Raw genomic sequence first — 27,181 nt, 5'->3', positions numbered from 1 at the left:
TCTTTCACAGCTGAAACCTAAACCACCATCAGAGATTACATTTCATTCCTACAAAAAAAACCTTTCAGCCGTAGAAGCTGATGCTCAAATTTAGGTGGCATAAAAACTGAGCCTGTAATATGTGACCATTCCTGATGTGCCAGGCTGCGATTGGCTAAATGAACCACTCACAATGAATCAGCTAAATGAAGCTGCAGAAGATGTTTGTATGTATGCTTATTCTTTGCTTTGCTACCCGTAGGAAGTGTTGCATGTTCATTACAGCCAGCGTCACCTGAGACTGAGACTACAGAAGCTCATCTCCAGCATTTCACACAGGAGACGAGTCAGAAATGTCAATACAAGAAAACAAAGAGATGTTTAACCTTTGAAATTCTAAATTTTGAGATATATGAGACGTTTTATGGGATATGTTCTCAAAGAAGTCCAAATAAGACTTGAAATTATCAATTTACTGATATCAGTGAAATCTGTTGGTTTCCTTAAATAGGAAACTTTGTTTTTTTGAGTTGGACTCATTTGAAATTAATTGCATTTGATTTGTTTGGATTATGATTGGATTATAATGAATTGGTTTATACAGTCACCGACCACTTTATACGGTACACCTTGCTAGTAAAAGGTTGGAGCCATGATAGCATCACACAGTTGTTGCTGATTTGTCGGCTGCATTGAATTGAGACCCGGTGACTGTGGAGGCCATTGGAGCACAGTGAACTCATTGTCATGTTCAAGAAACCAGTTTGAGATGATCTGAGCTTTGTGACATGGTGCATTATCCTGCTGGAAGTAGGTAGTAGCCCTTGGTTTATCTCACCTTCTGTCAGATCCTTGCTGTTTCTGCCATCATTATCATTCTCCTCTTCTGTAATTTTCTGGTTTCTTTGCTGTGTCGTATTTTTTCTTGTTGTGTTCTTCAATTATTTTTACCTGCGCTTTTTGCTTATTTTCTTTATAAATATTTTAGCCACACATTATTTGACTGCTGCTGTTCCACATCTGGGTCCTCTACGCCATATACATCAGAAACATGGTAAATCTGACTCATTTCAAAGCCAACAACACACTCTGACAGAAAGTAAACACAAACTGAGCAGTGTTGTGTCTGCAGGCCAGTGCAGCGAGGAGAGCCTTAACCTTTAAACAGTTGAAACTAAACAATCACTTGACAACAACATGGCCCCACACAGGAGAACCTGCTCCTCAGCAGTTCACCTGCATCTCAAAGAGAAGGAACTCACCTCTGAGGACAGTAATGTCCACAGTTTGGTCAGAGAAGACGGATGGTTTTAAACAAAGGTTAAAGAAAGTCTTCAGTTTATTAATCTGGAAAAAACATCCAAACGAGCACGTGGCCTCAGGCATCACATATGTAACACCTACTTTGAGTCTTCACCTCAAACTCAAACTATTCACATTTTAAATCATGTGACCAAAACACCATTTTGACCCAAAAGACCAGCTTGGTCAGAAACAGACGAGACCCAAACTACTTTAAGCACTCTCAGCACTTTCATCAGCTGAGCTAGATTCACTCCTCCTGCTCAATGTGCTGCTTATCCTTCTGAAGATAATCAGACCATTGAACAGATACTGGGCCTCACAAAGGATCAGCTGCAAATCTCAGTCCATACTGGGGCCAATCAGAACTGTTTTGGCTGCATGAGCCACACAGAATCACACAGAGTGTCTGAATGTCACAGCTCACTGGTGGATGTTGAAAGTAAGAAGATAAATTGTGTTGTCAGTTATAAGTAGAATCAGATATCTAATCTGCATCAGACACAACAAACAGATCAGTGTTGACTGTCAGCTCTGTGCATTCATATCAGCACAACTCTCCTGTTCTCCAAATGATGTAGATGTGGAAATAGTTTGATTTCCTTTTATTAAAGTATTTTACTGAAGCAGCTGATTCAATGAGCGGATTTAAGAACAGAAACAGGAGGTGAGGCTTTTTTCTCGGGACTCTCAGTTCAGATACACATAAGCAGCAGAAAGCAGATATTTTGTAACATGACAGCGTAGGTAAGTGATGGTTATAGTCAGATTAAGTGTTATCATATTGTGCTGCACTATCATCTACGTCATACCCACTTGTGGTTTGCATTACAGGATGTTGCCGCCACATATGTTACAACATGGTCAGTCTTCAGCCAGCAGACACGATGAAGACAGCTCTGCTTGTTCTCTGTAAGTAGACAAAACAACTAATGATTATAATCAGAAACAATCCTGTGACTGATGTTTGTAAAGCCAAAAGTCAGATATGAGCGGACCAGCTCTCTGATTCAGCTGGAGATTTAAAGCGCAACACTTTGAGGTCTCAGTGACAGCTGATGAAGTAGAAGAAGTGTGTGACTCAGATGCATGTCTGTCACTGTGCTCACACTGTGGCTTAACTTTGATGTTTCAGTGCTGTTGAGCTCCTGCCAGACATCTGCCAGTCATGGTAAGTTTGGACCCTTGTGTGTGTGTTTAAAGTGTCGTGTCCAGTTTAGAACTGGGCACGTGTCCGGATTACACTGTAAATATTAGTTTATTTGATACTCTTTTTGAGGAATTTTCATGCGTGCTGCCCACCTCTCATCACTTCCTGTCTGGCGGTTTATTGCCTGCTGATGCAGTTTTTTTTGCCAGTCATTTGTGGCAGACAAAAGGATCAGTTTGTTCGTTGCTTTTTTCCATCTATTGCACTTAAAACTTTGAGTGTACGGGCGGCGTATCAAGTTTATCGTTGTTTGAATGAGTTATCCTCGTTTTTTAGACGACAACCCTTTAGAATTTTGTCGTACAGTATGTGAAAAAAGGCTGCCTTTTGTTCCGTTTCCTGTCAAGATGATTCCACACTGCTTAAATAATGTTGAGGTCCGGGCTCTGGGGAGGATTCATCCCTCCATAAGACCTGCTGCCACTGATCTTCAGTCCAGAAATGAAGACATCATGATGAGACTATTGGAGGAAGATAAAAAAAATGTCATTAAAAGGGACACAAAGTAATTACAGTAGGGTATCAGGATGGATGGAAGGGTCCACAAACAGCAGATAGTTTGGATTCTTTAAATAAACTGTCACCAATTATACACCAACCTAACAACTGGGAGGTTACAGAAACATTAGGAGAGGTCAAATCTACAGTTTGGTTCATTCAGAACATAAATACCACAGAAAACAGCAGCAGAATTATTTCACTTGATCCAGATAAATTCCTTCATAACAATCAGTTAATAATTATCAAAGTCTACCGTGAGGAGAAAACCTCACAGAGTGAATACAGAGGCTTCACCCTGAGGACAAAACCTCAAAGAGCGAATACAGAGGCTTCAGCCTGAGGAGAAAACCTCACAGAGCGAATACAGAGGCTTCACCCTGAGGAGAAAACCTCAAAGAGCGAATACAGAGGCTTCACCCTGAGGAGAAAACCTCACAGAGCGAATACAGAGGCTTCAGCCTGAGGAGAAAACCTCAAAGAGCGAAAACAGAGGCTTCACCCTGAGGAGAAAACCTCACAGAGCGAATACAGAGGCTTCACCCTGAGGAGAAAACCTCACAGAGCGAATACAGAGGCTTCACCCTGAGGAGAAAACCTCACAGAGCGAATACAGAGGCTTCAGCCTGAGGAGAAAACCTCACAGAGCGAATACAGAAGCTTCACCCTGAGGAGAAAACCTCACAGAGCGAATACAGAGGCTTCACCCTGAGGAGAAAACCTCACAGAGCGAATACAGAGGCTTCACCCTGAGGAGAAAACCTCACAGAGCGAATACAGAGGCTTCACCCTGAGGAGAAAACCTCAAAGAGCGAATACAGAGGCTTCACCATGAGGAGAAAACCTCACAGAGCGAATACAGAAGCTTCACCCTGAGGAGAAAACCTCAAAGAGCGAATACAGAGGCTTCACCCTGAGGAGAAAACCTCACAGAGCGAATACAGAGGCTTCACCCTGAGGAGAAAACCTCAAAGAGCGAATACAGAGGCTTCACCCTGAGGAGAAAACCTCACAGAGCGAATACAGAAGCTTCACCCTGAGGAGAAAACCTCAAAGAGCGAATACAGAGGCTTCACCCTGAGGAGAAAACCTCAGAGCGAATACAGAGGCTTCACCCTGAGGAGAAAACCTCACAGAGCGAATTCAGAGGCTTCACCCTGAGGAGAAAACCTCACAGAGCGAATTCAGAGGCTTCACCCTGAGGAGAAAACCTCACAGAGCGAATTCAGAGGCTTCACCCTGTGGAGAAAACCTCACAGAGCGAATACAGAGGCTTCACCCTGAGGAGAAAACCTCACAGAGTGAATACAGAGGCTTCACCCTGAGGAGAAAACCTCACAGAGCGAATTCAGAGGCTTCACCCTGAGGAGAAAACCTCACAGAGCGAATTCAGAGGCTTCACCCTGTGGAGAAAACCTCACAGAGCGAATACAGAGGCTTCACCCTGAGGAGAAAACCTCACAGAGCGAATACAGAGGCTTCACCCTGAGGAGAAAACCTCACAGAGCGAATACAGAGGCTTCACCATGAGGAGAAAACCTCACAGAGCGAATACAGAGGCTTCACCCTGAGGAGAAAACCTCAAAGAGCGAATACAGAGGCTTCACCATGAGGAGAAAACCTCACAGAGCGAATACAGAAGCTTCACCCTGAGGAGAAAACCTCACAGAGCGAATACAGAGGCTTCACCCTGAGGAGAAAACCTCAAAGAGCGAATACAGAGGCTTCACCCTGAGGAGAAAACCTCACAGAGCGAATACAGAAGCTTCACCCTGAGGAGAAAACCTCAAAGAGCGAATACAGAGGCTTCACCCTGAGGAGAAAACCTCAGAGCGAATACAGAAGCTTCACCCTGTGGAGAAAACCTCACAGAGCGAATACAGAGGCTTCACCCTGAGGAGAAAACCTCACAGAGCGAATACAGAGGCTTCACCCTGAGGAGAAAACCTCACAGAGCGAATACAGAGGCTTCACCCTGAGGAGAAAACCTCACAGAGCGAATACAGAGGCTTCACCCTGAGGAGAAAACCTCACAGAGCGAATACAGAGGCTTCACCCTGAGGAGAAAACCTCACAGAGCGAATACAGAAGCTTCACCCTGAGGAGAAAACCTCACAGAGCGAATACAGAGGCTTCACCCTGAGGAGAAAACCTCACAGAGCGAATTCAGAGGCTTCACCCTGTGGAGAAAACCTCACAGAGCGAATACAGAAGCTTCACCCTGAGGAGAAAACCTCACAGAGCGAATACAGAGGCTTCACCCTGAGGAGAAAACCTCACAGAGCGAATTCAGAGGCTTCACCCTGTGGAGAAAACCTCACAGAGCGAATACAGAAGCTTCACCCTGAGGAGAAAACCTCACAGAGCGAATACAGAGGCTTCACCCTGAGGAGAAAACCTCACAGAGCGAATACAGAGGCTTCACCCTGAGGAGAAAACCTCACAGAGCGAATACAGAGGCTTCACCCTGAGGAGAAAACCTCAAAGAGCGAATACAGAGGCTTCACCCTGAGGAGAAAACCTCACAGAGCGAATACAGAAGCTTCACCCTGAGGAGAAAACCTCACAGAGCGAATACAGAGGCTTCACCATGAGGAGAAAACCTCACAGAGCGAATTCAGAGGCTTCACCCTGTGGAGAAAACCTCAAAGAGCGAATACAGAGGCTTCACCCTGAGGAGAAAACCTCACAGAGCGAATACAGAAGCTTCACCCTGAGGAGAAAACCTCACAGAGCGAATACAGAGGCTTCACCCTGAGGAGAAAACCTCACAGAGCGAATACAGAGGCTTCACCCTGAGGAGAAAACCTCACAGAGCGAATACAGAGGCTTCACCCTGAGGAGAAAACCTCACAGAGCGAATTCAGAGGCTTCACCATGAGGAGAAAACCTCACAGAGCGAATACAGAGGCTTCAGCCTGAGGAGAAAACCTCACAGAGCGAATACAGAGGCTTCAGCCTGAGGAGAAAACCTCACAGAGCGAATACAGAGGCTTCACCCTGAGGAGAAAACCTCACAGAGCGAATACAGAGGCTTCAGCCTGAGGAGAAAACCTCACAGAGCGAATACAGAGGCTTCACCGTGAGGAGAAAACCTCACAGAGCGAATACAGAGGCTTCACCCTGAGGAGAAAACCTCACAGAGCGAATACAGAGGCTTCAGCCTGAGGAGAAAACCTCACAGAGCGAATACAGAGGCTTCAGCCTGAGGAGAAAACCTCACAGAGCGAATTCAGAGGCTTCACCCTGAGGAGAAAACCTCACAGAGCGAATACAGAAGCTTCACCCTGAGGAGAAAACCTCACAGAGCGAATACAGAGGCTTCACCCTGAGGAGAAAACCTCACAGAGCGAATACAGAGGCTTCACCCTGAGGAGAAAACCTCACAGAGCGAATTCAGAGGCTTCACCCTGTGGAGAAAACCTCAAAGAGCGAATACAGAGGCTTCACCCTGAGGAGAAAACCTCACAGAGCGAATACAGAGGCTTCACCCTGAGGAGAAAACCTCACAGAGCGAATACAGAGGCTTCACCCTGAGGAGAAAACCTCACAGAGCGAATACAGAGGCTTCACCATGAGGAGAAAACCTCACAGAGCGAATTCAGAGGCTTCACCCTGTGGAGAAAACCTCAAAGAGCGAATACAGAGGCTTCACCCTGAGGAGAAAACCTCACAGAGCGAATACAGAGGCTTCACCCTGAGGAGAAAACCTCACAGAGCGAATACAGAGGCTTCACCCTGAGGAGAAAACCTCACAGAGCGAATTCAGAGGCTTCACCATGAGGAGAAAACCTCACAGAGCGAATACAGAGGCTTCACCCTGAGGAGAAAACCTCACAGAGCGAATACAGAGGCTTCACCGTGAGGAGAATGGCTTTAAATGGCTTCTAAAGAGTAATGTTTACTGATGAGGAGACAGAGGCCAGAAGCAGCCGGATGAACTCTGAATGAAATCTGCTCAGATTCATCCACAGACAAAAAAGTCCAAAAATACACTGAAAACAGCCAAAGAGTTTCTGGGTGTCGTGTTTGATATTAACCTCATGTAGCTCCATTTCAGTCCTGCAGACAGGTGAGTTTCTTTTAGTGTTTGTCAGCTCAGGCTGCACATGTTTGTCTGAACCTCTGAGAACAATAAGGAAATGTACTGTGTAAGTAAGAGAGACATGTTTTAAGTTAAAGTTTCCATCCATCTTAACTCAAAGGTATCTGAAGAGGAAATGTTTGTTCCTAATGAGATTTAGTACATGAGCATCTGGCTGATGGAAAAAAAAATCACCAGTTATTGTAAGTCACACGGAGAAGTGAAGTGAGCCTTTAAAACATGCACCATCAGCAGAATACAGTGAAAGAAAAGATGGTAATCTGTCTTTTTGTCTCCGTCAGCCTCCCTGACGGTCACTCCCAGCTGGTCTCAGTATTTCGAGTATGAGGACGTCTCCATCAGCTGCGAGCAGCTCGGCCCCGGTGAATGGACAGTGTGGAGATCCACCACAAAGTGAGTTCACCAGCACAACACTCATGTCACAGCAGAGAGAGTTTGACTGCTCAGATCACAAACTCTGTGCAGTCAGACCTCACAGGCATCTGCTTTCTGACTCTGAGGATTGCTTCTTTATTGTCGGCCACGGCAACTGATTTCATCTGCCTTAGGTGAGTAAATGTGTGTTGCTCATCACACACTCCTGCACTGCGCTGTGAAGATAAGGCCTCAGAAGCTTATCGACTTCCTGTTTTGTGAGCCTGACAGATGAGATCATTAAACAGCGCTAAGAGACGACGAGGCAACGCTGCCAAATCTAAACTGACAGCTTAGTGTCACGTGTTAACAGGTGTCACAGTAAAGGCCCAGAAATGCACACATGGGGATGTTTTATGTTCTATAATGAAGCGTTCTTGATGGTTGAATCTTGTATTATGCCTCATCCTAACAAACCACAATGCCGTATAAAACAGGGAAAAGTCCCTGAACGTACTGGTTCTCTTGACGCTGTTATTACATATCCCCATAATCCACCGAGATAATGAGATTAATTCAAACATAAAGGGTCAAATTTATGTGGCGGGACCAGTATGGTGATAAATGTGGATTAGTGAGAGCAGACAAAAAGGTAAAGCAAAGCTATTACCACCATCCCAAACTGGGTTTACACAAATTCGCCACAGAGGAGGCTCGAGACAAACTCATCGAAGTAACATGTTTATTCCACAATATAAAAATAAAAGGATCATTATTAAAAGCCGAGCAGCTACTCACACATATACAAAGAAAGAGGGACACAGTTTTCTCTGGCTCAACTCCCAGAGTTGAGAGACAGGCAGGGCAGTAATCTAAAAAGAAAAGCACAACACAACATGCACGAAAAGAAGAGAAATTATACCACGCACCAACAGAAGACCACCACCCTGGAAATCCACCACCAGGAGCTGGCCGTGCCCTGTGCCAATTACAAAAGAAAGTTAAAAGATCAAAAGTAATAAATCAAGGTTCAATTACTTGAACGTACAAAATAATCAACAATAGTAAAACATAAATCAAATCATTCCCGTCAGGTCACAGCAGATTGCCAAGGCGACTGCTGAACGGCAATACAGCTGACCTGGCGCTGGGACAAGCAGCCGACCAGAAGAGGCTACACAAAGTAGCCCGAGTCTGTAGAGTGCAGATGGACGGAGAGTCAGGCCACTTCGACTGGTGTCCTATTAAAACATGGAGGTTGAGCCCAAGCCAGCAACATACAGAAAAATAATAAAGAAGCTTTCTACCGTAAAGAATTGTTAGGAGCGGCATTCACACAGGGTGAATCGGCAACCCCGGAAGTCTGAACCCAGCAGGCAATCACCACAGAGGTGAGGGAGGGAGTTTTATGTGCCACCAGCCGGCCCAGTGATCAATAACAGACAGGCACTGACATAGTGCAGTCAGGGCCTACTGCCACATTTATCATGTAACATTTCACCACGATTTACTGTAATACCGGTAACTGTTACATCCCTTGTGTGTGTGTGTGTGTGTGTGTGTGTGTGTGTGTGTGTGTGCTGCAGGGTAAGAAAACACATCTAACCCTCTGACTCCACACCTCTGATCAGAAGTCTTCTGCCAACAATGAGATAAATGCCTGAGTGTGGATGACTAACACAAATGGGATGTTCCCAGGTTGTCTCAGTGTGGCGTCGGATGGGGCACCCAGACCTCCTCCACCTGCAGCGTGAAGTCGCTGAAGCCCGATGACAGCGGAGTGTATTGGTGTGAATCCAAACACAGAGACAGCAGCAACGCCATCAACATCACTGTCACTGGTGAGACTCTTTCATCTCCTCTAAAGACACACATCCAGCCACTTACAGGTGATACACATGAGCTGCTGTAAAGGAAACGGGTTCCAACAAGGAGAAGTGAATCTCTGTGAGAGGATTCAGCTCAGAGGACACAGACCACAACCTTCACACGTTAACATGCAGTTCAGTTCAAATCTGATATTTGACAGCAACAAAAACACCAGAAATGCCAAGAAAGGCCAGAGAAAACATTTTAAAAGTTTATATTTCAGAGGTTCATCCATCCATCATCTGCCACTTATACAAAGTTGTCCAGGAGGGACACCCAGACATCCCTCTGCCCAGCGACACTCTCCAGCTCCTCCTAGGGGCTCCTGAAATGTTCCCAGGCCAGATGGGATATATGATCCAGCCTGCGTCTGACCCAGGTCTTTTCCCCACTGGAACTGCCTGGAAATATTTATGTTTTGGGGCAAATTCTGGCCTGGTACTGACTGAATTTTTCATTTGAAGTCATCACATCACAACACAAATGCAGATAAAACCTGGATCAGAAAGAACACGTTTCCAGGGTAACATACCTGCGCTCCACAGTGTACGGTGTCTGGCTCACCCACTCCCACTTCCCAGTCCTCCAATCAGACAAACCGACCCAGTAAAACCCAGGAACTGAGTGCTTGGGCACAAAGTCCTGCACAGACAGGAAGACAGAGACACATGTGACAGAAGCTGCTGTGTCTGACAGGTCAGTGGATGAAGTGGAGCAGGGCTGGAACAGGGTATCAGTATGTTTTAAGCAGAGTCAGCCTCATCACATCCAGTTAGTTCAGACATAAATTCTGTTGCAGAATTGACTTTATTATTGCTCAGACCATTTTCAGGTGTACTTCTATCCTTTCATATCAAACATACAAAAAACACATATTTTCATGTTCAGATCCTGAATTTTTCCTTTATCTTTATTTTACTGCACTCATTTCAGCCTCCGGCAGGTGTCGCTTTTGTCTCCAAGTCTCTTTTTGTCTTATTAATTTCAAAACAAACACATTTTTCAGAACGTCAACAACATTCAGTGATCCTGCAGAGTCCTGCCCTCCCTGTGATGGAGGGAGATGACGTCACTCTGAGCTGTCAAATAAAAAATGGAACAAAGACCACTTCCTCCAACCTCCCAGCTGCTTTCTATAAAGATGGCTCCTCCATCGGGACTGAGCCTACAGGTCACATGACCCTCCACCATGTTACCAGGTCTGATGAAGGCCTCTACATGTGTAACATCAGCATTCACAAAAAGTCTCCACCCAGCTGGCTGCTGATAAGAGGTAAAGATCAACGCTGGCAAATGAAAATATGAATCATATTTAGTTTTTCTTCCCCACTGCAGAACTCCATCTGTTGGGACACAGAATATACCGTAAGTTGGGCTTTATTTATTTGATATGACATGAGATCATGTTGGGTTAGACGTCAACATAATGTTTTCCAGTAAGAGTCCATCAGATAACCAGTGTCTGCACACATGTACAGTAAGTCTGCAGTAATGATAAACTGCTTCCACAGTATTTGGGAGTCTGTCGGGAACATTTAAGGAAGCGCTGCTGTACACCCTAAGTTCCACTCTTTCTCTGATCCCAGATGATTCCAAACCACCATTTCTGACAGTGTCTCCAGACTCGTCTCAGCTGTTTGAGTATGACAAACTGTCCCTGAGCTGCAGCAACAACAGCAGCTCTCATGGATGGAGGATTCAAAGGTTCCTCTTGCATAACGGCATTCTGTCCAGCTGTGGTAAGGGATTGGGGATCCAGAATTCTGCTGAATGTACCATAGAAATAGCCAAAAAGCAGGACTCTGGAATCTACTGGTGTGAATCTCCTGCAAAGCAGCGGAGCAACTCCGTCAACATCTCTATAACCGGTAGGACCAGTGGAACCCAAACCCATACAACACTCATTTACATGATTATTAACTTATTGTGGAGGTAAATTAGAACAGATGTGCAGTCTTCAATGTTTAGAATGTTTGCTCCTCTTTCTTTAAGTCTGTTTCCTCCCACAGGGCCCAGTCTGCTCTGATTAGGCAGAAATGTTTGCAACTGATTATAATTTGTGATGTACTTCTATCCTTTCATATCAAACACACAAAAAAACACATTTTTTCATCCTATGTTCAGACAACCCAGTGATCCTGCAGAGTCCTGCCCTCCCTGTGATGGAGGGAGATGACGTCACACTGAGCTGTCGATCAAAGACCACTTCCTCCAACCTCCCAGCTGCTTTCTATAAAGATGGCTCCTCCATCAGGACTGAGCCTACAGGTCACATGACCCTCCACCATGTAACCAGGTCTGATGAAGGCCTCTACATGTGTAACATCAGCATTCACAAAAAGTGTCCACCCAGCTGGCTGCTGATAAGAGGTAAAGATCAATGCTGGCAAATGAAAATATGAATCATATTTAGTTTTTCTTCCCCACTGCAGAACTCCATCTGTTGGTACACAGAATATACCATATTTATTTTTTACATGAAGTTGTTATCTGCACATCTGACCCATATATTACTGCACCACCATGACATTTGAAGCACAACAGCTCTTCAACAAACCAGTTTATTTTTCTTCTGTTCTTGGCACAAAATAAAAAACTCTCAGCTGCAGTGCTTCCTTCCATTTGGTCTCTATTGTACATTTTGACAGCCTTCGAGATGAAATACCGGACTGACCAATCAAAAACCTGTTGGGTTCTCGAGCTTTAGTTGTATTTGCGGTGAGAAAGGTAAAATCTTCAAATCCTGGACAAGCCCCAAAAGGTTAAGAGCCTTTTTTTATGGGTGTCTGAAACTCAAAGACTTTGTATGCTTATAAAAACAGAGCTGCTCAAACAACCTTCCTGTTTGTTGTCCACAGGACACAGTGCTCCTCGTTTAGTCGGTACAGGATGACGTTTGTTCCGTGATGTGACTGTTAACGGATGGGATTTTAGAACTTCCGATGAGCTGTGTTTGTGTTTGTTTTTCTTCCAGCTCTCAAGGTTTCTGAACCAACGCCGACTGCGCTGGACGTGGCGCGCCACATCCTGGTCTGCGCTCCGTACCTGATCTCCACCGTCCTCGTGGTGTCTTTGTATCGACACAGACCAACAGGTAAAGCTCCACTCACACCGACATCATGGTGATTTAAAAACTCAAGAGTCAGGGGAAGTCTCCAAGTGTTCTACCAACATGTTTTTTATGACCAACCAGTTCATCTCAGCGATGACTGAAGCAGTCAACAAATTAGCACAAAGCAGCAGACCTGGGGATAATCAGGAGTGACTTTACTAGCAGCACAGCTGCAGCTTATTGCTGTAAAATCATAACAGGATGTAACTATGACTGAGACACTGCTTCCAACTGAGCTTATTTAAAACTGTTACTTCTTTAATCAAACTCCTGCTTTCACACCATCAGACTTCATTCTTCAGTTTAACTACATCTTCATTATTTTTCATGCTTCAGTTAAAAGGTTGAGCTGATTATGAAGTCATTAAATTATTTTAGATAATTATTGATAATAATTACTGTGAAACGCCGTATGTGTTACATTACAATGATTTCAAATATTCAAAAGTAAGAAAAATGTATTCTAAACTCTGCAGGAAGGAAACCACCTGTTTCCATGACAACGTCTCCACAAAATGAGGAAGATGAGGGACTGGACTATGATGATGCCGTGGCTCATATCACCACTGAACATCATTTCTGAAATACTGTCTTCAGCTGCACGTTCAGTTCAAACAAAATGACTGCTTTGTGTGTAGTGCTGCTTTTTTTTTTTGGATGTTCTTCATCATCACAATAAAGAAATAACTTTCTAACTTTCTGAAGGGTGTTTTCTCTGGTGTGTGATGCTTGAAACTTTTGATCTAATTTGATCTAAAGTTTGAATTGTCATTTAATGCCTGAATCCTTTCAGGTGTTGTTTTTCCTCTGTGAAGAACTTTACTTCACCTCATATTTCTAAGTATGAGGTGTTCTGCCTAATTCCCCCCAGCCGGAAGGAAAATTAAAATTTGAAAAACAGATCTTCTCTTGTAAAGATCAAAGGATTTATTCACATAGAATTCAGGTATGGTTCACGTTGGCGTGGTGGTTAACACCGCCTGTCTCTGTGTGGCCCTGTGATGGACTGGTGAGGTGTTCCCTGCCTACATTCTAAATTCTGCCCTTAATTCTTACATGCATTGTACTCAGTGTTACTGTGTATAACCTGCAGATGGCCTCCTGCAAGATAGCAACATATCCTGTTTTTGTCTTTTCTCCCGAGGACATCGTGTGCTGTGATAAAGCTGCACTTTAAGGAGGATAGAAGGGGAGCTGGTACTTGCAGCTGTGTCTGTGTAACCTTGACTGTGGTTGGGGAGGAAAGGTAGACTCGATAAGAACACTCAACTATACCCAAGGAGCGATGACGCAACAATGTGCATTATAACTGAAGTGTCTTTGCCACAGTTGTCAGAACAACTCTGTATTTTGTACTGTGTTGTTCTCTCTTGCAAGATTTTATTCTAAAAGCCTCTTATATCCTCAGAAGAAAATAACTGACTCTGTGCATTACTAAAGTTTCCGTCACACCCACAAAACTACACATGAGGACATTGAGAGACTGGCTCTGAAATTGAAGCACAATCTGACAAAAGATCTTTAAAAGCTGAACATTTCTCTTATTATTGGATCTGTGTTTAAGGTCTGAGTTTATGAGTACACCACTCAGTTTGTAACTAATTTCATATTTTTATTTTCAACAGCCATTACAGGGATTTCCTCTGACAGCTCTCTGCCTCCTTTAAGGAGATGTTCTTCAACTCTAAACCTAAATACTCCACAAGGGATGATAAGTTCAGGTATTTCAAAGGGAAGAAAACAAAATGAACACGAAATGCTGGTGTTTTTTTAAGCAAGATAAGTTTATGGTTATGTTTATGTATTTAGCAGACGCTTTTATCCAAAGCGACTTACAAATGAAGATATAACAAGCTATATAAAAAGCTAACAATAAACTACATAGAAGGAACCCACTAGTCCGACTCTGTCAGAGGTGACAGAGATTGAGATAGATTGCAGGCATAGAAGGAAGTGCAGAAAGATAAAGTGCAGAGATAGAGGGGGTAGGGAAGTACAAGGTAAGTGCTGGGATAGGAGATGCTCTCTGAAGAGCTGGGTTTTCAAGAGTTTCTTGAAGATAGACAGAGACGCCCCTGTTCTGGTAGCGCTCAGTAGGTCATTCCACCATCGTGGGACGACACATGAAAAGAGTTTGGATTGTCTTAGGCGTGGTGTAGGAGCTGCTAGACGACAATCCTGAGACCAACGGAGGGACCCAGTTGTGACATAAGCCTTTGCAAGAGCATTCAAGTAGATGGGAGCCGTTCCATTAAGCACTTTGTAGGCTGACAGTGACTTGAATTTGATGCGGGCGGCTAAGGGTAGCCAGTGGAGTTCAATGAACAGAGGGGTGACATGTTCTTTTAGGCTGATCGAAGAGCAGACGCGCCGCCGCGTTCTGGACCATCTGCAGAGGTTTCATAGTACAGGCTGGGAGACCAGTTAGGAGAGCATTGCAGTAGTTAAGGCGGGAGATGACCATGGCCTGCACCAGGAGTTGGGTGGCATGTTGGGTCAGGTATGGTCTGATCTTTCTTATGTTTAGTAATGCAAAGCGGCATGAATGAGCAACTATAAGTTCTGCATTTGTACACATAAACTTTAGATTACTCATTGTCTACGGTTAACTTTTAGTCTTTTGTAACCTGAGTTGCAGTAATTTACATCCTCCACTCAATCTGATAGCTGCTTAATACTGTGTCTTCTGAGCTGGCTGGTTTGGTGGTTCAATATCAACTACAAAACAAATGTAATGAAGTTTTAAAAAATGCAGCAAAAGAGATGGGAATAAATGGAGATCTGACACATTACAAACTACAGGACAGTTAAGATTAGCTGTTGTTTGCATGAAGATAAAACAGATTTTAAAGGTGTTGCATCTAACATTCAGAAACAGTTGGTGTAACTCTAGAGCATCAGAGCCTCTGACCAAAAGAAAAACTAATATAAACTTATTTACTTCAGCAGCTCATAAGGAACTTTATCTCGAGAGTGGCTGACTCTGGTCTTATCTCGTTCTGTGCTCGAGGCCTTTTAGGCCAAAGGATGTGAGCTCCTCAGATTACTGTGACCTGGATGACTTAGAATCTTCATCAACATGCAGTGTGTACTGATGTTAACTGTAAAGACATCCTCAACAGAAGACCTACTTGTTGTATGAGGACAGAGTGTGTTTCTTATATGGAGATGGAAGCCTGGTTCAAATATAGAAATAATTTCTTTGTATGTTACTGATTTAAATGTGTCCTCTCAGGAGCTGTGAAGTGCTGCCAATGTAACGGAGTAAATAGTTATCATTCCACTTGCGTTTATTATTGTAATATGGGAAGTTCTGCATTAAGTGTGGTATGTGTGGTATTGTCCTCCTTAATGCTGGCGTGGTTACGTCATCAGTTGCACCTGATGGACGTCAGTATTGGGACGGATGCGTCCGAGGTAAGTCGGTTCTTTGTTAGCAGTCTGTATGTGAGTTATTTTTTAAATTCCTTTATTAAGTATTTTCATTCCTCTGCAGCATGCGTGCCTGACCAGCATTCCCGTGTGTTTATACAGAAGAGAATAAACGGCCGGTGCAGGCGAAACCAAAACCAGTCTCAATTACTAAAAAACACAACGCAGGGTATCATTCAAGAGAATTGAACCTGCCAGTACCAAGGACTGGCATGGTTACACCAGTAAGAATGAGCGGAACTCTGCATTGATGGAGATGTGTCTCCCTCTGTTGGCAAATAGAGGAACTGCATGATGTCATAGAAGCGTTCAACTATAGGAAGAAGTGGAACTCTTCTAGTGGTTCCTGCAGAATCCTGACTGATGTGTGTGTGTCCCGTTACTTTAGAAAACCTAAACTTATAAAGGTCCATATAGTGACAATGTGTTCTGATAGTGTTGTATGAGTTTTATAAACTCTGAGGTGTCAAACAGAAGCTGTGAACATTACAAGTGTCACTGCTGCCATTCCTCCAGAAACACACCCGCTGCACCGGCTTCAGGAGCCAGTAGGAAGTTTGTCCGTCTCTGACGTCATCAGTTATAAACCAATGGTAGAGCAGCTGAGAGTTTGGAACAAGCCCCGCCCCCTCATTGTCTGCTTCAGCCGGGGTGAAGCACAGAGATAAATCTTAAGAGGAGAACAGCCTCGTTCCCTCTGTTAAAGACACCTTTATGTCCACTAAATACAGTCTGAGGAGAACTCTGAAATGTTTCAGCTAACAGGAAAGTTGTCAACAAGAACAAACACAGGAGGCTTCATGTTTTTAAGTGTTAGCTACAGCAGAAAGTTTTCAGCAGTTTGGAGGAGCAGACAGGAGTCCAGCAGCTGAGGAGTGAACCCCCAAAAACTGATTCAACATGCCTAAAAAGACAATATATAGAAACTCAAATGTCCGCTACATTTGGGATGTTTTCACTGCTGTACTTAGTGTCAAGCAGCCGTTTAAAGCAGCAATTGACGCCTTCGCTCTCACAGCCTCCAGACTCCTTTGAGAAAACCTCTAATTTTAGCTTCCTGGACACCACAGTTGTTGGTCTGTTTCTGTGACTTTGGTGTTTAACATGTTGGTTAAAACATCAAAGTCACACATTAAGAGGAAAACTACCCCACTGAGGCAGCAGCAGACCAACGACCAAAGCTTAACTTTGGAAGGTAAAATAGCTGGTTTTCTTAACAGTCTGATAACCGAGGCCAGAACGACCAAATGAACAAATATATCCGTGAAAATAGTGTAAATTTATCCGTAAAATGATCCGGACTAACCCCTTCATGCAGTCACTGTATTTTCAGATAGTTTTTTTTAGCTTTAGTAAAACAGGTTTTTGTCAGGATTTTACATCAGATTGCTTCTCTCCTTCCCTCTGGGCATATATTGTATTGTAATATAACCAAATTATCAATAATTTTCTTCTTATTGAAATATTTGTAAATATATGTCACACTTTGTGGAAGGTTCTTGGACATATATGTCTGGTCTTCACTGTCTGCAGACTGCTGATTCTACAGAGTGGCATGTGTTGCCTGTTGTCATTGTCCTCACCCATCACTGAGATTTTTTCTGCCAAATTGATTTATTTTTCTTCTTTTGTCCGTAGCTATTCCTGACTAGAACCGAGTCTGTGCCGGTATTCTGTTTAAGATAAATACATAATTGTCTTTAATAATCCAAAGAGGGAGATGAGGTTAAGCGCCTTCAGTTTAAGTTGATTTAAGAACTACAAATCACGAGCACATAAGATCAGGAAGGTTTTCATGTTCAGCATCTTTTACAAATCAAGCTTAAGAATAATGTCAGCAGTGGTCTTAAGGTTAAATTCAAGTAAAATCTAAGAGCAGAAAGGAGTTTGGTGGACATGAAGTGTACACTTTATTAGGTCTTTATATAGAACAAAAGCATGGAGTTTTAATTTCAGCTTAATCAAATATTTTGGGGAGCATAAACTTTAAAAAAAAAAAAAAACACAAAACGGGGATGAGGCAGTAACCAAGAAGCCATGAACAATTCGGGAGAGATTAGACTTTGATCATTTGTATTGTATTTAATCCTGAGTATCGGGAGATCAGTATGTTTTCTTTCCATGTTCACCTGTTCGTTCCAGAGTGTCCACTCATAAAATCGAACAATTGTTCATGTCTGAATCTTACCACAAAGTCACCTCGGCTGAGGTTATTGTGTTCTGATTTCAAATGAAGGACGGATTGAGCAGAGTCTGAAGTCTTTAAGGCTGAATAAACTTCTTTAGGAAACCCACTTCTTAAACTCGGGCCTTGTGTGCTGGTTAACAGCTTAACTACAATCAGGCATTGAGTCGGATTCAGGTCCAATATTTTGGAACGTTGCAATATGAAGATTAGTTTATCAGGAATATGTGTGAACTGGCTTATTGAAGCTTTGAAGAGCAGAGTCTAATGTTTTCCACTTTCACCTGTGTCCCCTGTTCTCATGAGAACGTACATGAGCTCTGTGACTAAACTGCTGATTCATGCAGGTGATCATTTTCCAGCTGTGGAAAAATTCTGAAGTTTATTAAATGCTGACTTTAATTGAATCATCTTATCACAGAGAAACATCTGTCTCTTGATACTTCTGATCACTTTGTGGGTAACTCGGTGCTCAGGTGCTGCATGAGTTTCTTTTTTTTTGTTTTTTTTATTCACTCTGGCTCGTTAATAGGTGTGCAGACTCTTATTTAGAAGTATCCCACGTGGAGTAGGCTGACTACTCTGTCTGGTTTAATATCTGCTCTCAGATTAAGTTTCCTTCAGATTTAACACACAGGAAACTGTCTGCAGTCCTGAAAACTTAGCTGCTTGTCTTTGGCTGTGTGTGATCACTTTGATTAATAATAAATTGCAATGAAGATCACATAGAATATAACTAATTAAATGTTGAGTAAGTTATAAGGATGAGTAACAAGATTTCTGAAATGTTCTTTACACTGGTCAACTGAAGGTAGATAAATCTTTTAGCAGCAAAGTAACATAAAGTATGAGGAGCAACAAAAGCCAGTTTATTGAGTTGATATTATCCAGTGCAGATGCAGATATTCAGCTGGTGTGAGATTACATTAACAGCTCCTTGTGAATGTGAACCTGATTCAGGGTTTTCTTGAATAATCTGATGATGGCTGAAGGCCCGTCGACCAGGTTCAGCAACAAGGAGGAAGAAGGACAGGCCAGGCCCTGGTTGTACTTTAGTCACCTGGAGAGACCCCATTATTGAAAATGTACATTTTCAGGTCATTTTACCAACAACAATCACAAAAAGTTGAGAGTAGCGATAAAAATATTTTCATTCAACCCAATATAGGATGTAGACCATCCAGAAATCTCATTGTAAGAAATTCAATTACTTTCTCAAGCTGTTCCTGTGATTCTGAACTCTCTCAAACATGATGCATAATTATGGAATGATGTTTACGTTTTGTCAGGCATCAGCAAAGAAGTGGAGAGCAAATATTTCCAGACTTGGTAAATGGTAAATGGACTTGTACTTGTATAGCGCTTTTCTAGTCTAACTGACCACTCAAAGCGCTTCACTACATGCCACATTCACCCCACTCACACACACTCATACAGCACGTCTTAAGATTCATAACTACGTGCTTTTCTAATCATTCATACACATTCATACCCCCAATGATACACTGGGGGGGCAATGTGGAGTTCAGTGTCTTGCCCAAGGACGCTTCGACATGTATCCTAGGGAAGCCAGAGTCGAACCACCGATCTTCTGATTGGTGGGTGACTGCTCTTCCTCCTAAAAAATAATTCCTTCTCCCTCCCGCGTGACAGGCGGGGACACTCACCACTATACTAAAGAGGAGACGTCTTCGCTGTGAAGATGCGTTCAAGACCAGTCTGTAATTTGAAAATTAAAATGTTTTGTGAGTTGGAATGAGGGAGACTATCTCTTTTATCTGGTGTACTGGGTCCGGAGGGAACGTCATCTGTTCGTAACCCTCCTGTTACCTTCAAATTTACTAACATCTTTTACCCTTGGGGTCAATTTGAAATATGTGAATATATATATATTTATATATTATATTGTATATATATCATATATGTATCGTATATTTGCGAAATATGCAGATCACGATTAAAATATCACTGATTGACCTAAGATTGGAAAGAGATATATTTTTGGTGTTTTAATAGCTGTATATTGTGTCTAAGTACATATTTTTATATCTATATTATTTGGAATGAAAAACAATTTTTGTTTTCAAGAATAGTAAGAGACATGGCTGGAAATATTGCCCTTCCAGTTTCAGCAGCCCAAAGCTTTGCTGTTGCTTCGCCTTTTGACTTGTGCACTCCAGCCAAAATGAGCAACACTGTGTAGGCTTGCAAGTGGGTCACATCCAAGTCTTTCCAACTCTCCCCATACACACAGCTCCCCTCTAAATTTATCATCTCAAATACATCCTTTTCGATAGACGGTATAATGAATTGCTCAATTGCAGATTTGATGTCTTGGACATGGCTGACAGCGTATCTGGTGGGGCCTGGAACCATTTTGATTACATTGAAAAGAGGATGCCTTATAATCAGGAACAAGAGGATGCCTTATAATCAGGGTCCTCCTCAACATCTTCCTCTGTCTCGGACACATTCTCATCCATGTCACTGTCCTGGTCAAAGAGTTGTGACAACACATCACTGACACAAAACCTTTTCTGAGAAGACGTGTAGTTTGTGCAGAGAGCAAAAAGAAAACCACACAGCACACAGAAAACCAAGAAGACTGCTGTGCAAGCTTTTATAAGTTTGCTCCACCCCTCATGTTGTGTGGACTATCAATGTCTTCACGGGAACCATAAGTTCCCGCTCCCACCATTTGCAGCTGGGATAGAGTCTGAGGGCAGAGGCATAAAAATCCACACGCACACACACCACAAAGGTTATGTAAGGTGAGGGCCCTAAAACTTTCTGAAAATTATACAATTGTTTGTTATAGTGACCTCAATATCATCCAAAATAAGCAGAGCCAATGTGTGTAACATGTTGATGTTTCTTATATGCTTTACACGGTGAAAAACAGTTTGGGGTCAAATTGACCCCAAAGAACACCGATGCGTTCAAGTTGTGTACAGGAAATTGGAAACATATCTTCTTGTTCATTTTATGTCTACCCAGTTGTCCTCAATAAATTAGGAAAAGTCATGAAATATGAAGCAAAAAAAAATTATGTCAATAATTTATTTTGAGATGTTAAACTTTAAATGGGGTCAAATTGACCCCAAAGGTAATAGGAGGATTAACCTCTTTTGCAGAAAAAGTCAAGCTGTGAGCAAAGTCACATTTTTAAAGTGAAGTAAATTCTATTGTTATTTCAATTATTAATTAAAAATGATTAATTATTATTTTGAATTATTAATTAAAAATCATTTAATTAATTAAAAAGTACCAAACAAAGCTGTTATTCAGCCATGAACAGCTGTGAGTTAACAGTATCATATCACTTGTATATATTTGATTTTGTTAGACTTTTAAGCTTCGTGTCTTAAAATATTCCATAGCTGAGTGCTTCTGTACAGCTCAGTGTCTGCCCAACCTGCTGCCAGAGCTCTGCTTTTACAGCTTAGTTGGTGTTGTGTTTTTCAGTGGTGTCATAAAGAGCTCGTCTCTCTGAATCATGGTTATCAGCAGGTCCTCAGTTTGTTCACTCCAGATGGGCAAGTTTCTGTTAAACTCTTGCTATTGTGGCGAAATGCGTGATGCAAGATGTCAGACATTTTGCTTCAGGGAGACATAAATAGTGAGAGAGCAACACTACTGTCTTGATGTGTTATCAGTGGTGCAACGAATGCTGGATCATATCTCTGGTCTGCTACCTGCTCATGAGTTTTGCTTTTAAATTGATCTCTTATTTCTATTTTTCACTTTCTTGTCACATCCTTTTCCTCCTCTTTAGTGGAGAGCAAAGAGACCAACAGCCCTGTCTGTGACAACTTTTCTTGTCTCCATTCAAAATGGGTGAGAGAAATGTGGGAACTCTCAGCTGTGGATGGATTGTTGAGAAATCTGTGTTTGATATGAATCAAAGAAACATGGGTAGAGTCAGTGGAGAGTTCATGTACAGTGATGGAAAAGAAGAACGTACTACCTTCAATTCTATGTCATTATGTCCACAATCATTAAAAATCATCTGATATGCTGCAGAGGCAATTATCAGGAAATTAAAGGTTGTTTTAAAAAAGATGGTTATATGAAACAGGGCAGTGAAGAAATATTATGATTCTGTGCCACATGTCAGAACAAGATCAAGGACATGATGAAGACAGTGAGTAGGTCTAACACAGAGTTAAAGGTCATATTTAGGCTTTAGTCATTTTCAGCACCTGATTAGTAAACCTGGTTGGAGGATAGCTGCTGCTTTCCCTCAGCCTGTGGTTCAAGGAATGTAAAAAGATGAGCAGCTGGCTTTCTGTAAGATTCATTTAACCACCATGATTATCACCAATCAAGTCATTTTTAACAGAGACTTAGACAAGAGGCATTGATTATTTGATATGAAAAAAACCCACATTCATTCATTTGTTCTGTTAAAGTTGAAGTCTTCATGTTTTTCAGATTCCCATTACTTGTCTCTTTTGTGTTTCTTTTTTTCATTTAATCTGGGTGGTCATGGAACAGATACATGCTGTGTTCAAACTGTTTACTTGATCATGATATAGTCCTCTATAATATATTGTTGGAATGAAACTTGTTTATTAAATGTGTGCATGGGAGCACCTTTGGTGAAGATACCACATTTGTTGTGTTTTCTTTCTCTTGATGGTCAAAATAAAGCTATATATATTACATATATATATATATATATATATTATATATGTGTGTGTGTGGATTTTACAACTGTAAATGCAATTGGCTACAGTGTGGCAACAGCAATTTATTGAAATTTAAGTGATATATGAGTTCAAATACAAATCACAAGTCAAAACAGCGCTAAATTTCTAAAAGGTATAACTGGTGAAATGGAGTCGTTTTGGAGCCGAAAGAGTCGGCTCTTCTTGGTGAGCTGAGCCAAATGATCTGGCTCACCAAAAAGAGCCGAAATTCCTATCACTAATTGTTAGGAATACTTCTTCTTCTTCTTCTGTGATTTTTACTGGCAGCTGGCATCCTTGACGTTGCATATGACGCCATCTACTGAACTTAACTTCTTTCTAATTCTTCTTTCCTATATTCTTTTAATTACCCCAGTTGACACCAAGAATCTCATCATTATTTTCTTCCCTTCTTTAGATTTCCCAGATTCTACTATGTTTCTAAAAAAATACATTCTCTTATTCCTGCCTTCTGCAGCCCTATCTTCATCCTTTCCCTCTCCCTTCCATACCTATAATCACACGTTCCACTGTCTCCCTCTGCCCACAGCTACACTGCCCAGTTGGATGTTTCTCCATTATCTGAAGTGTATTATTCAGTTTGATATGTCCTATTCTTATCCTGCTCATAATTACTTGTTCTGTTCTGTCCATAACACCCTGCCTCTCCTGCTACACTTTGTCATTTATATAAATGCCTTCCTTTTTCCTGATTCTTCCAATATTGATTCCACTGTTTGTTTATTTCTTTCAAATTAAACTTCTCCCCTCTGTTTTTGATCATTTTACTTTCATTTCCACCTCCTCTTTCTTTACTGCCTCCTCAGCAGCTTTGTCTGCTTTTTCATTTCCTTTTATTCCTAAATGAGCTGGTACCCACATGAACACTATTTCCCTCCCCTGTTGCGTTAACCTGGATGTTTTGCATGTTTCTGCTGTTCCGTTTTTAAAACTTAAGAGTGCCACCTGCAGCCTGCTCATTCATCATCTTTAACCCTGTATGACCATCATGTGACCTTGCTGCTGCTGCCTCCGCCTGCAGAGGAAACTGTGAGACCATCACTGATCAGCATCAACACCTGAACTCATTCAGCTCTGATTCTTCACAATGTGCAGAAATGTTCCCAAATGTGAAGCTCTCAGTTTAAAGAAGGAGCCTCCTGATTTTCTGTGTTCATGAACTTTTCTGCCAACAGTCAGACAGTAAAAAGCTCTGTTTCCTCTTTATTTAGTCTTGTTGGCAGTCTTTAGACCACAGTTCCACATGTCATGTGTGCTGCTCAGTGTTGAATCTTCACTGTGGTTCTTTTCATTCAGTTTCACATGCTGTGCTGTTAAATATCTGCCATCACGGAGCTTTGATCATCAGCATCAGATCTACCAGAGAAACTGTTGGACATGGAAACACATTTTTCATCTGGGAGAGGCAATGACTTCAATAAATCCTGTTCTGGAGGAGCAGACAGGGATAATAAAGTGGAAATCACTGAATAAAGAGTCTCATTTTTGTCTGTAATGACAAAGTTCAAATCCAACTGAACCGTTTGTGACGCACTGATCTGTTACTGGATCTGAACTTCCTCTCTGGGTGTTTCCTCTCGGTTTAGTTTCACTTCCCATCCTTTTGCTCAGCTGATTTTATAGGTGGGAAGTGCCATCTGAAGATAATTCAGCTGTTTTTAATGTGTGACTCGTTAACATCAGCTGTGGGCAGCTTAGTTCCAGAAGAAATCTGCGCTCCAATTTTCACGGCACCTGACTCACAGCTGGAACCGAGAAGTCAGGACGAAGGAGGCAGCGGCTCGGCCTGTCCGTCATGTTGTCACTTCTGGTGTCAGTAAGTCCTGAACGAAGCCGCTAAACTTTAAACTTCACATAAATTTCTGTCTACAATAGTTCGACTGCTCAGATCTGGGCAGAATTGTTCTGAAGAGGCTGTAGATTCATTAATACCTGGATGATGGGCAGCACTGAAATAATGGCGCATGTTAGTGGAAAGATTAATGATATGACAGCGATACATTTCTCAACAATGCAGATCTCATCAAAACATCCAGTGCAGAATAGGGCTTATTAATGGATGATCTATGGGATGTCTAATTGTTAGCTTTTATATGGGAAATAGACGGAGGATTGCATTTGGTTTCTATGAGTCATGAGCAGTGGCGGTTACAGACCAAATTTATCAGCAAGGGCCAGTGGTTTTTTTCATGGGGCACAGAACAAAAACAGCATGAAGTGAATTTATTCGGAGCACAAACAAAATTAAAAATGTCACATACTGTACATCTGAAGAATAAACCTTTAAATAGCAGCTTGGCTGGAAGCTGCGTCTCGTGTCCCCTGTTAATGTGGTCAGAAATATCCTCAAATTAGGCTGCACTGGTGGATCATCCGTGCACCTGCTGATATCTGAAAAGACTGCTCCTAAAGTTGTTCTTAATGTGTGCAGCTTGTTCTCCAGGATGGACGTGGTCAGGATTTGGGTTAAATCAACAGATAAAAACCTGGCTGACCAAATCTGTTCCTGATGAAGATATGAACAGAACTGGATGCAGTGTTTATGGTGGCGGTGTTGCTGCTTCCGTTAAATCCAGATTTGATTCCTCTATAGTTCTGTCTAAATCCATGTGGAAACAATGTGAATTTGTGGCTCTGAATGTGGAAACTGCTAAGGGCCTCTGTGTAACTGTTGTTGGGTGCTACAGGCCTCCATCTGCCTCCAAGGAAGCATCACAGTCTTTAAAGCATCTTCTGGCCAGTTCTGTCCTGAATGCTGTTGTTAGAAACACGAAGGTGCCCAAACCTAAAGCTGCTATTATTTCCAAGAGGAATCTTAAAGGCTTCAATGAACAAGCCGATCATCAATCTCTCTGATATGAAATGGAAGAAAATAGGACTGATCCCTGATGTAGAGAAAGCTTGGACATGCTTTGGGGAATTTTTTCTGCACATTGTGAATAAAATTGCCCCTTTAAGGAGATACGGGGTAAAGGGGAGAGAAAACCCCTGCTTCTCCCCACAGCTGGCAGATATTATTGATGAGTGTAACCTCGCCGTTCAGAAGATTTGTTGCTTTCTGTTCCAGATGTACAGACTGAACCGGGTCAAAGGTCTTTTGTCCTCTCTGCTCCTTTTGCATGGGATATGTTGCAGAAAGACTGAAAATGAACTGAACTCATTTCATGGAGCACTTTTAAATCCAAACTGAGAGTTCTTGAGGCGACTCCACTGCATGCACTTGTTTTTTTTCTTTTGTTTGTGCTTCAGCTGTGTGCTTTTGGACCTGTGTTCTGTATTTATTGCTGCCTATCTTGGTCAGAACTCCCTTGGAAAAGAGTTCCACAGACTTCATAGATGTAGGACTTCTGCTTTACTGGAACATTTCCGTGTTGAGCTGCTTTATGCTTGGACTCCATTTCAGAGGAGCTCACTTATTTCTTACTGCTCTGCACTTTTTCACAGCTGCTTCAGACCATTAAAGTCAATGACTGACATGTTCATGTGCACAGTGTGATGAAGTTCATCTCACTGAGCTCATGTGTGTTTTCACAGAGCAGGACTTTAACTTTCAGTTTTATTCTGAGAATGTGAAGCTGACATCATGCAGCGGTTTGGTTAGACGCCATGTTGTATTCCTGCTTCCTCTGAGGTTCTTCTGTGTGAACAGACCCTGAATTCTAACTTGTGGATCGTGTTCTACGCTCAGACTGTGAGATCAGCCTCTAACATCTCACCCTTAAAGCTGAATGTTGAACATATGTGTCCACTGTTAAAACAACACATTTCTGATGAGTCTTTTTTTTTTTATCAGAGCATTAGATCCACTGACACATGGAGAGGAGGATTTGAGTTGATGCGAAGATGAATGATTTGTGTTTCCTCTGCAGATGAGGGTAGAAAGTGTGTGTGAGCTGATGTGAATTCAGCAGCATGGAGCAGTGTGAGGACACTAAAACCACTCTGTGTGGGGAACATGAGAGCCAGAGCAAAGCTCAGAGGTGAGATGGCCATCTCTAACTGTCCATGACTCTTCTCCATGTCAGAGCTCAGCACTCACATCACCAAACCACCTTTATTCACAGGAACCAACCTGAACCAGAACATGAACCCAGCTGTGTGTCCTTTAAGAGCGACTTGTCAAAGGAAGATATTATTAATTTCAAAAGAATCTGTTCATCTGACAAAAAGTAAAATACATTTTTAAGATATTTAACATCACTTAAAATGTATTTAGCTTTGATTGATCATTGAGCTGTAATGTTTTTCTATCAGGATCCATCAGACACTGGAATCTGGACCTGAACCCAGCTGTGTGTCCTTTAAGAGTGACCTGTCAAAGGAGTTCTTGATTAATTTCCAACATGATGTTCCATCAGCCCAACAGTGAGTATCTGTCAGTATTCAGTGGAGGCTGCATCATGTTTCAGATGATAACCAGTTT

General features: G+C 42.2%; 1 protein-coding gene and 1 long non-coding RNA gene across 2 annotated transcripts; both read left to right on the top strand.

The window, feature by feature from the left end:
- The first annotated feature begins 1,176 nt into the window (after positions 1–1,176).
- On the top strand, positions 1,177–11,719 carry LOC140295552 (high affinity immunoglobulin gamma Fc receptor I-like). The gene is made up of 9 exons (XM_072379665.1): positions 1,177–1,252; positions 1,571–1,723; positions 2,116–2,193; positions 2,417–2,452; positions 7,376–7,487; positions 9,147–9,289; positions 10,324–10,590; positions 10,904–11,185; positions 11,442–11,719. Exons 1-9 carry the CDS (start codon positions 1,177–1,179, stop codon positions 11,717–11,719), a joined length of 1,425 nt encoding a protein of 474 aa, XP_072235766.1.
- A 12,772-nt stretch (positions 11,720–24,491) lies between these two features.
- LOC140292538 (uncharacterized) lies at positions 24,492–27,118 on the top strand. Its single transcript, XR_011912564.1, has 4 exons — positions 24,492–24,574; positions 26,628–26,738; positions 26,823–26,927; positions 27,013–27,118. It is a non-coding gene; the product is annotated as an uncharacterized lncRNA (long non-coding RNA).
- Positions 27,119–27,181: the final 63 nt, after the last annotated feature.

Source organism: Leuresthes tenuis, unplaced genomic scaffold (assembly GCF_036924035.1).
Source record: "Leuresthes tenuis unplaced genomic scaffold, fLeuTen1.0.hap1 SCAF_1, whole genome shotgun sequence".
In the NCBI taxonomy this organism is placed as follows: Eukaryota; Metazoa; Chordata; class Actinopteri; order Atheriniformes; family Atherinopsidae; genus Leuresthes; species Leuresthes tenuis.
Note: the sequence above shows the minus strand (reverse complement) of the source record. Positions and strands in the feature narration are given on the sequence as shown.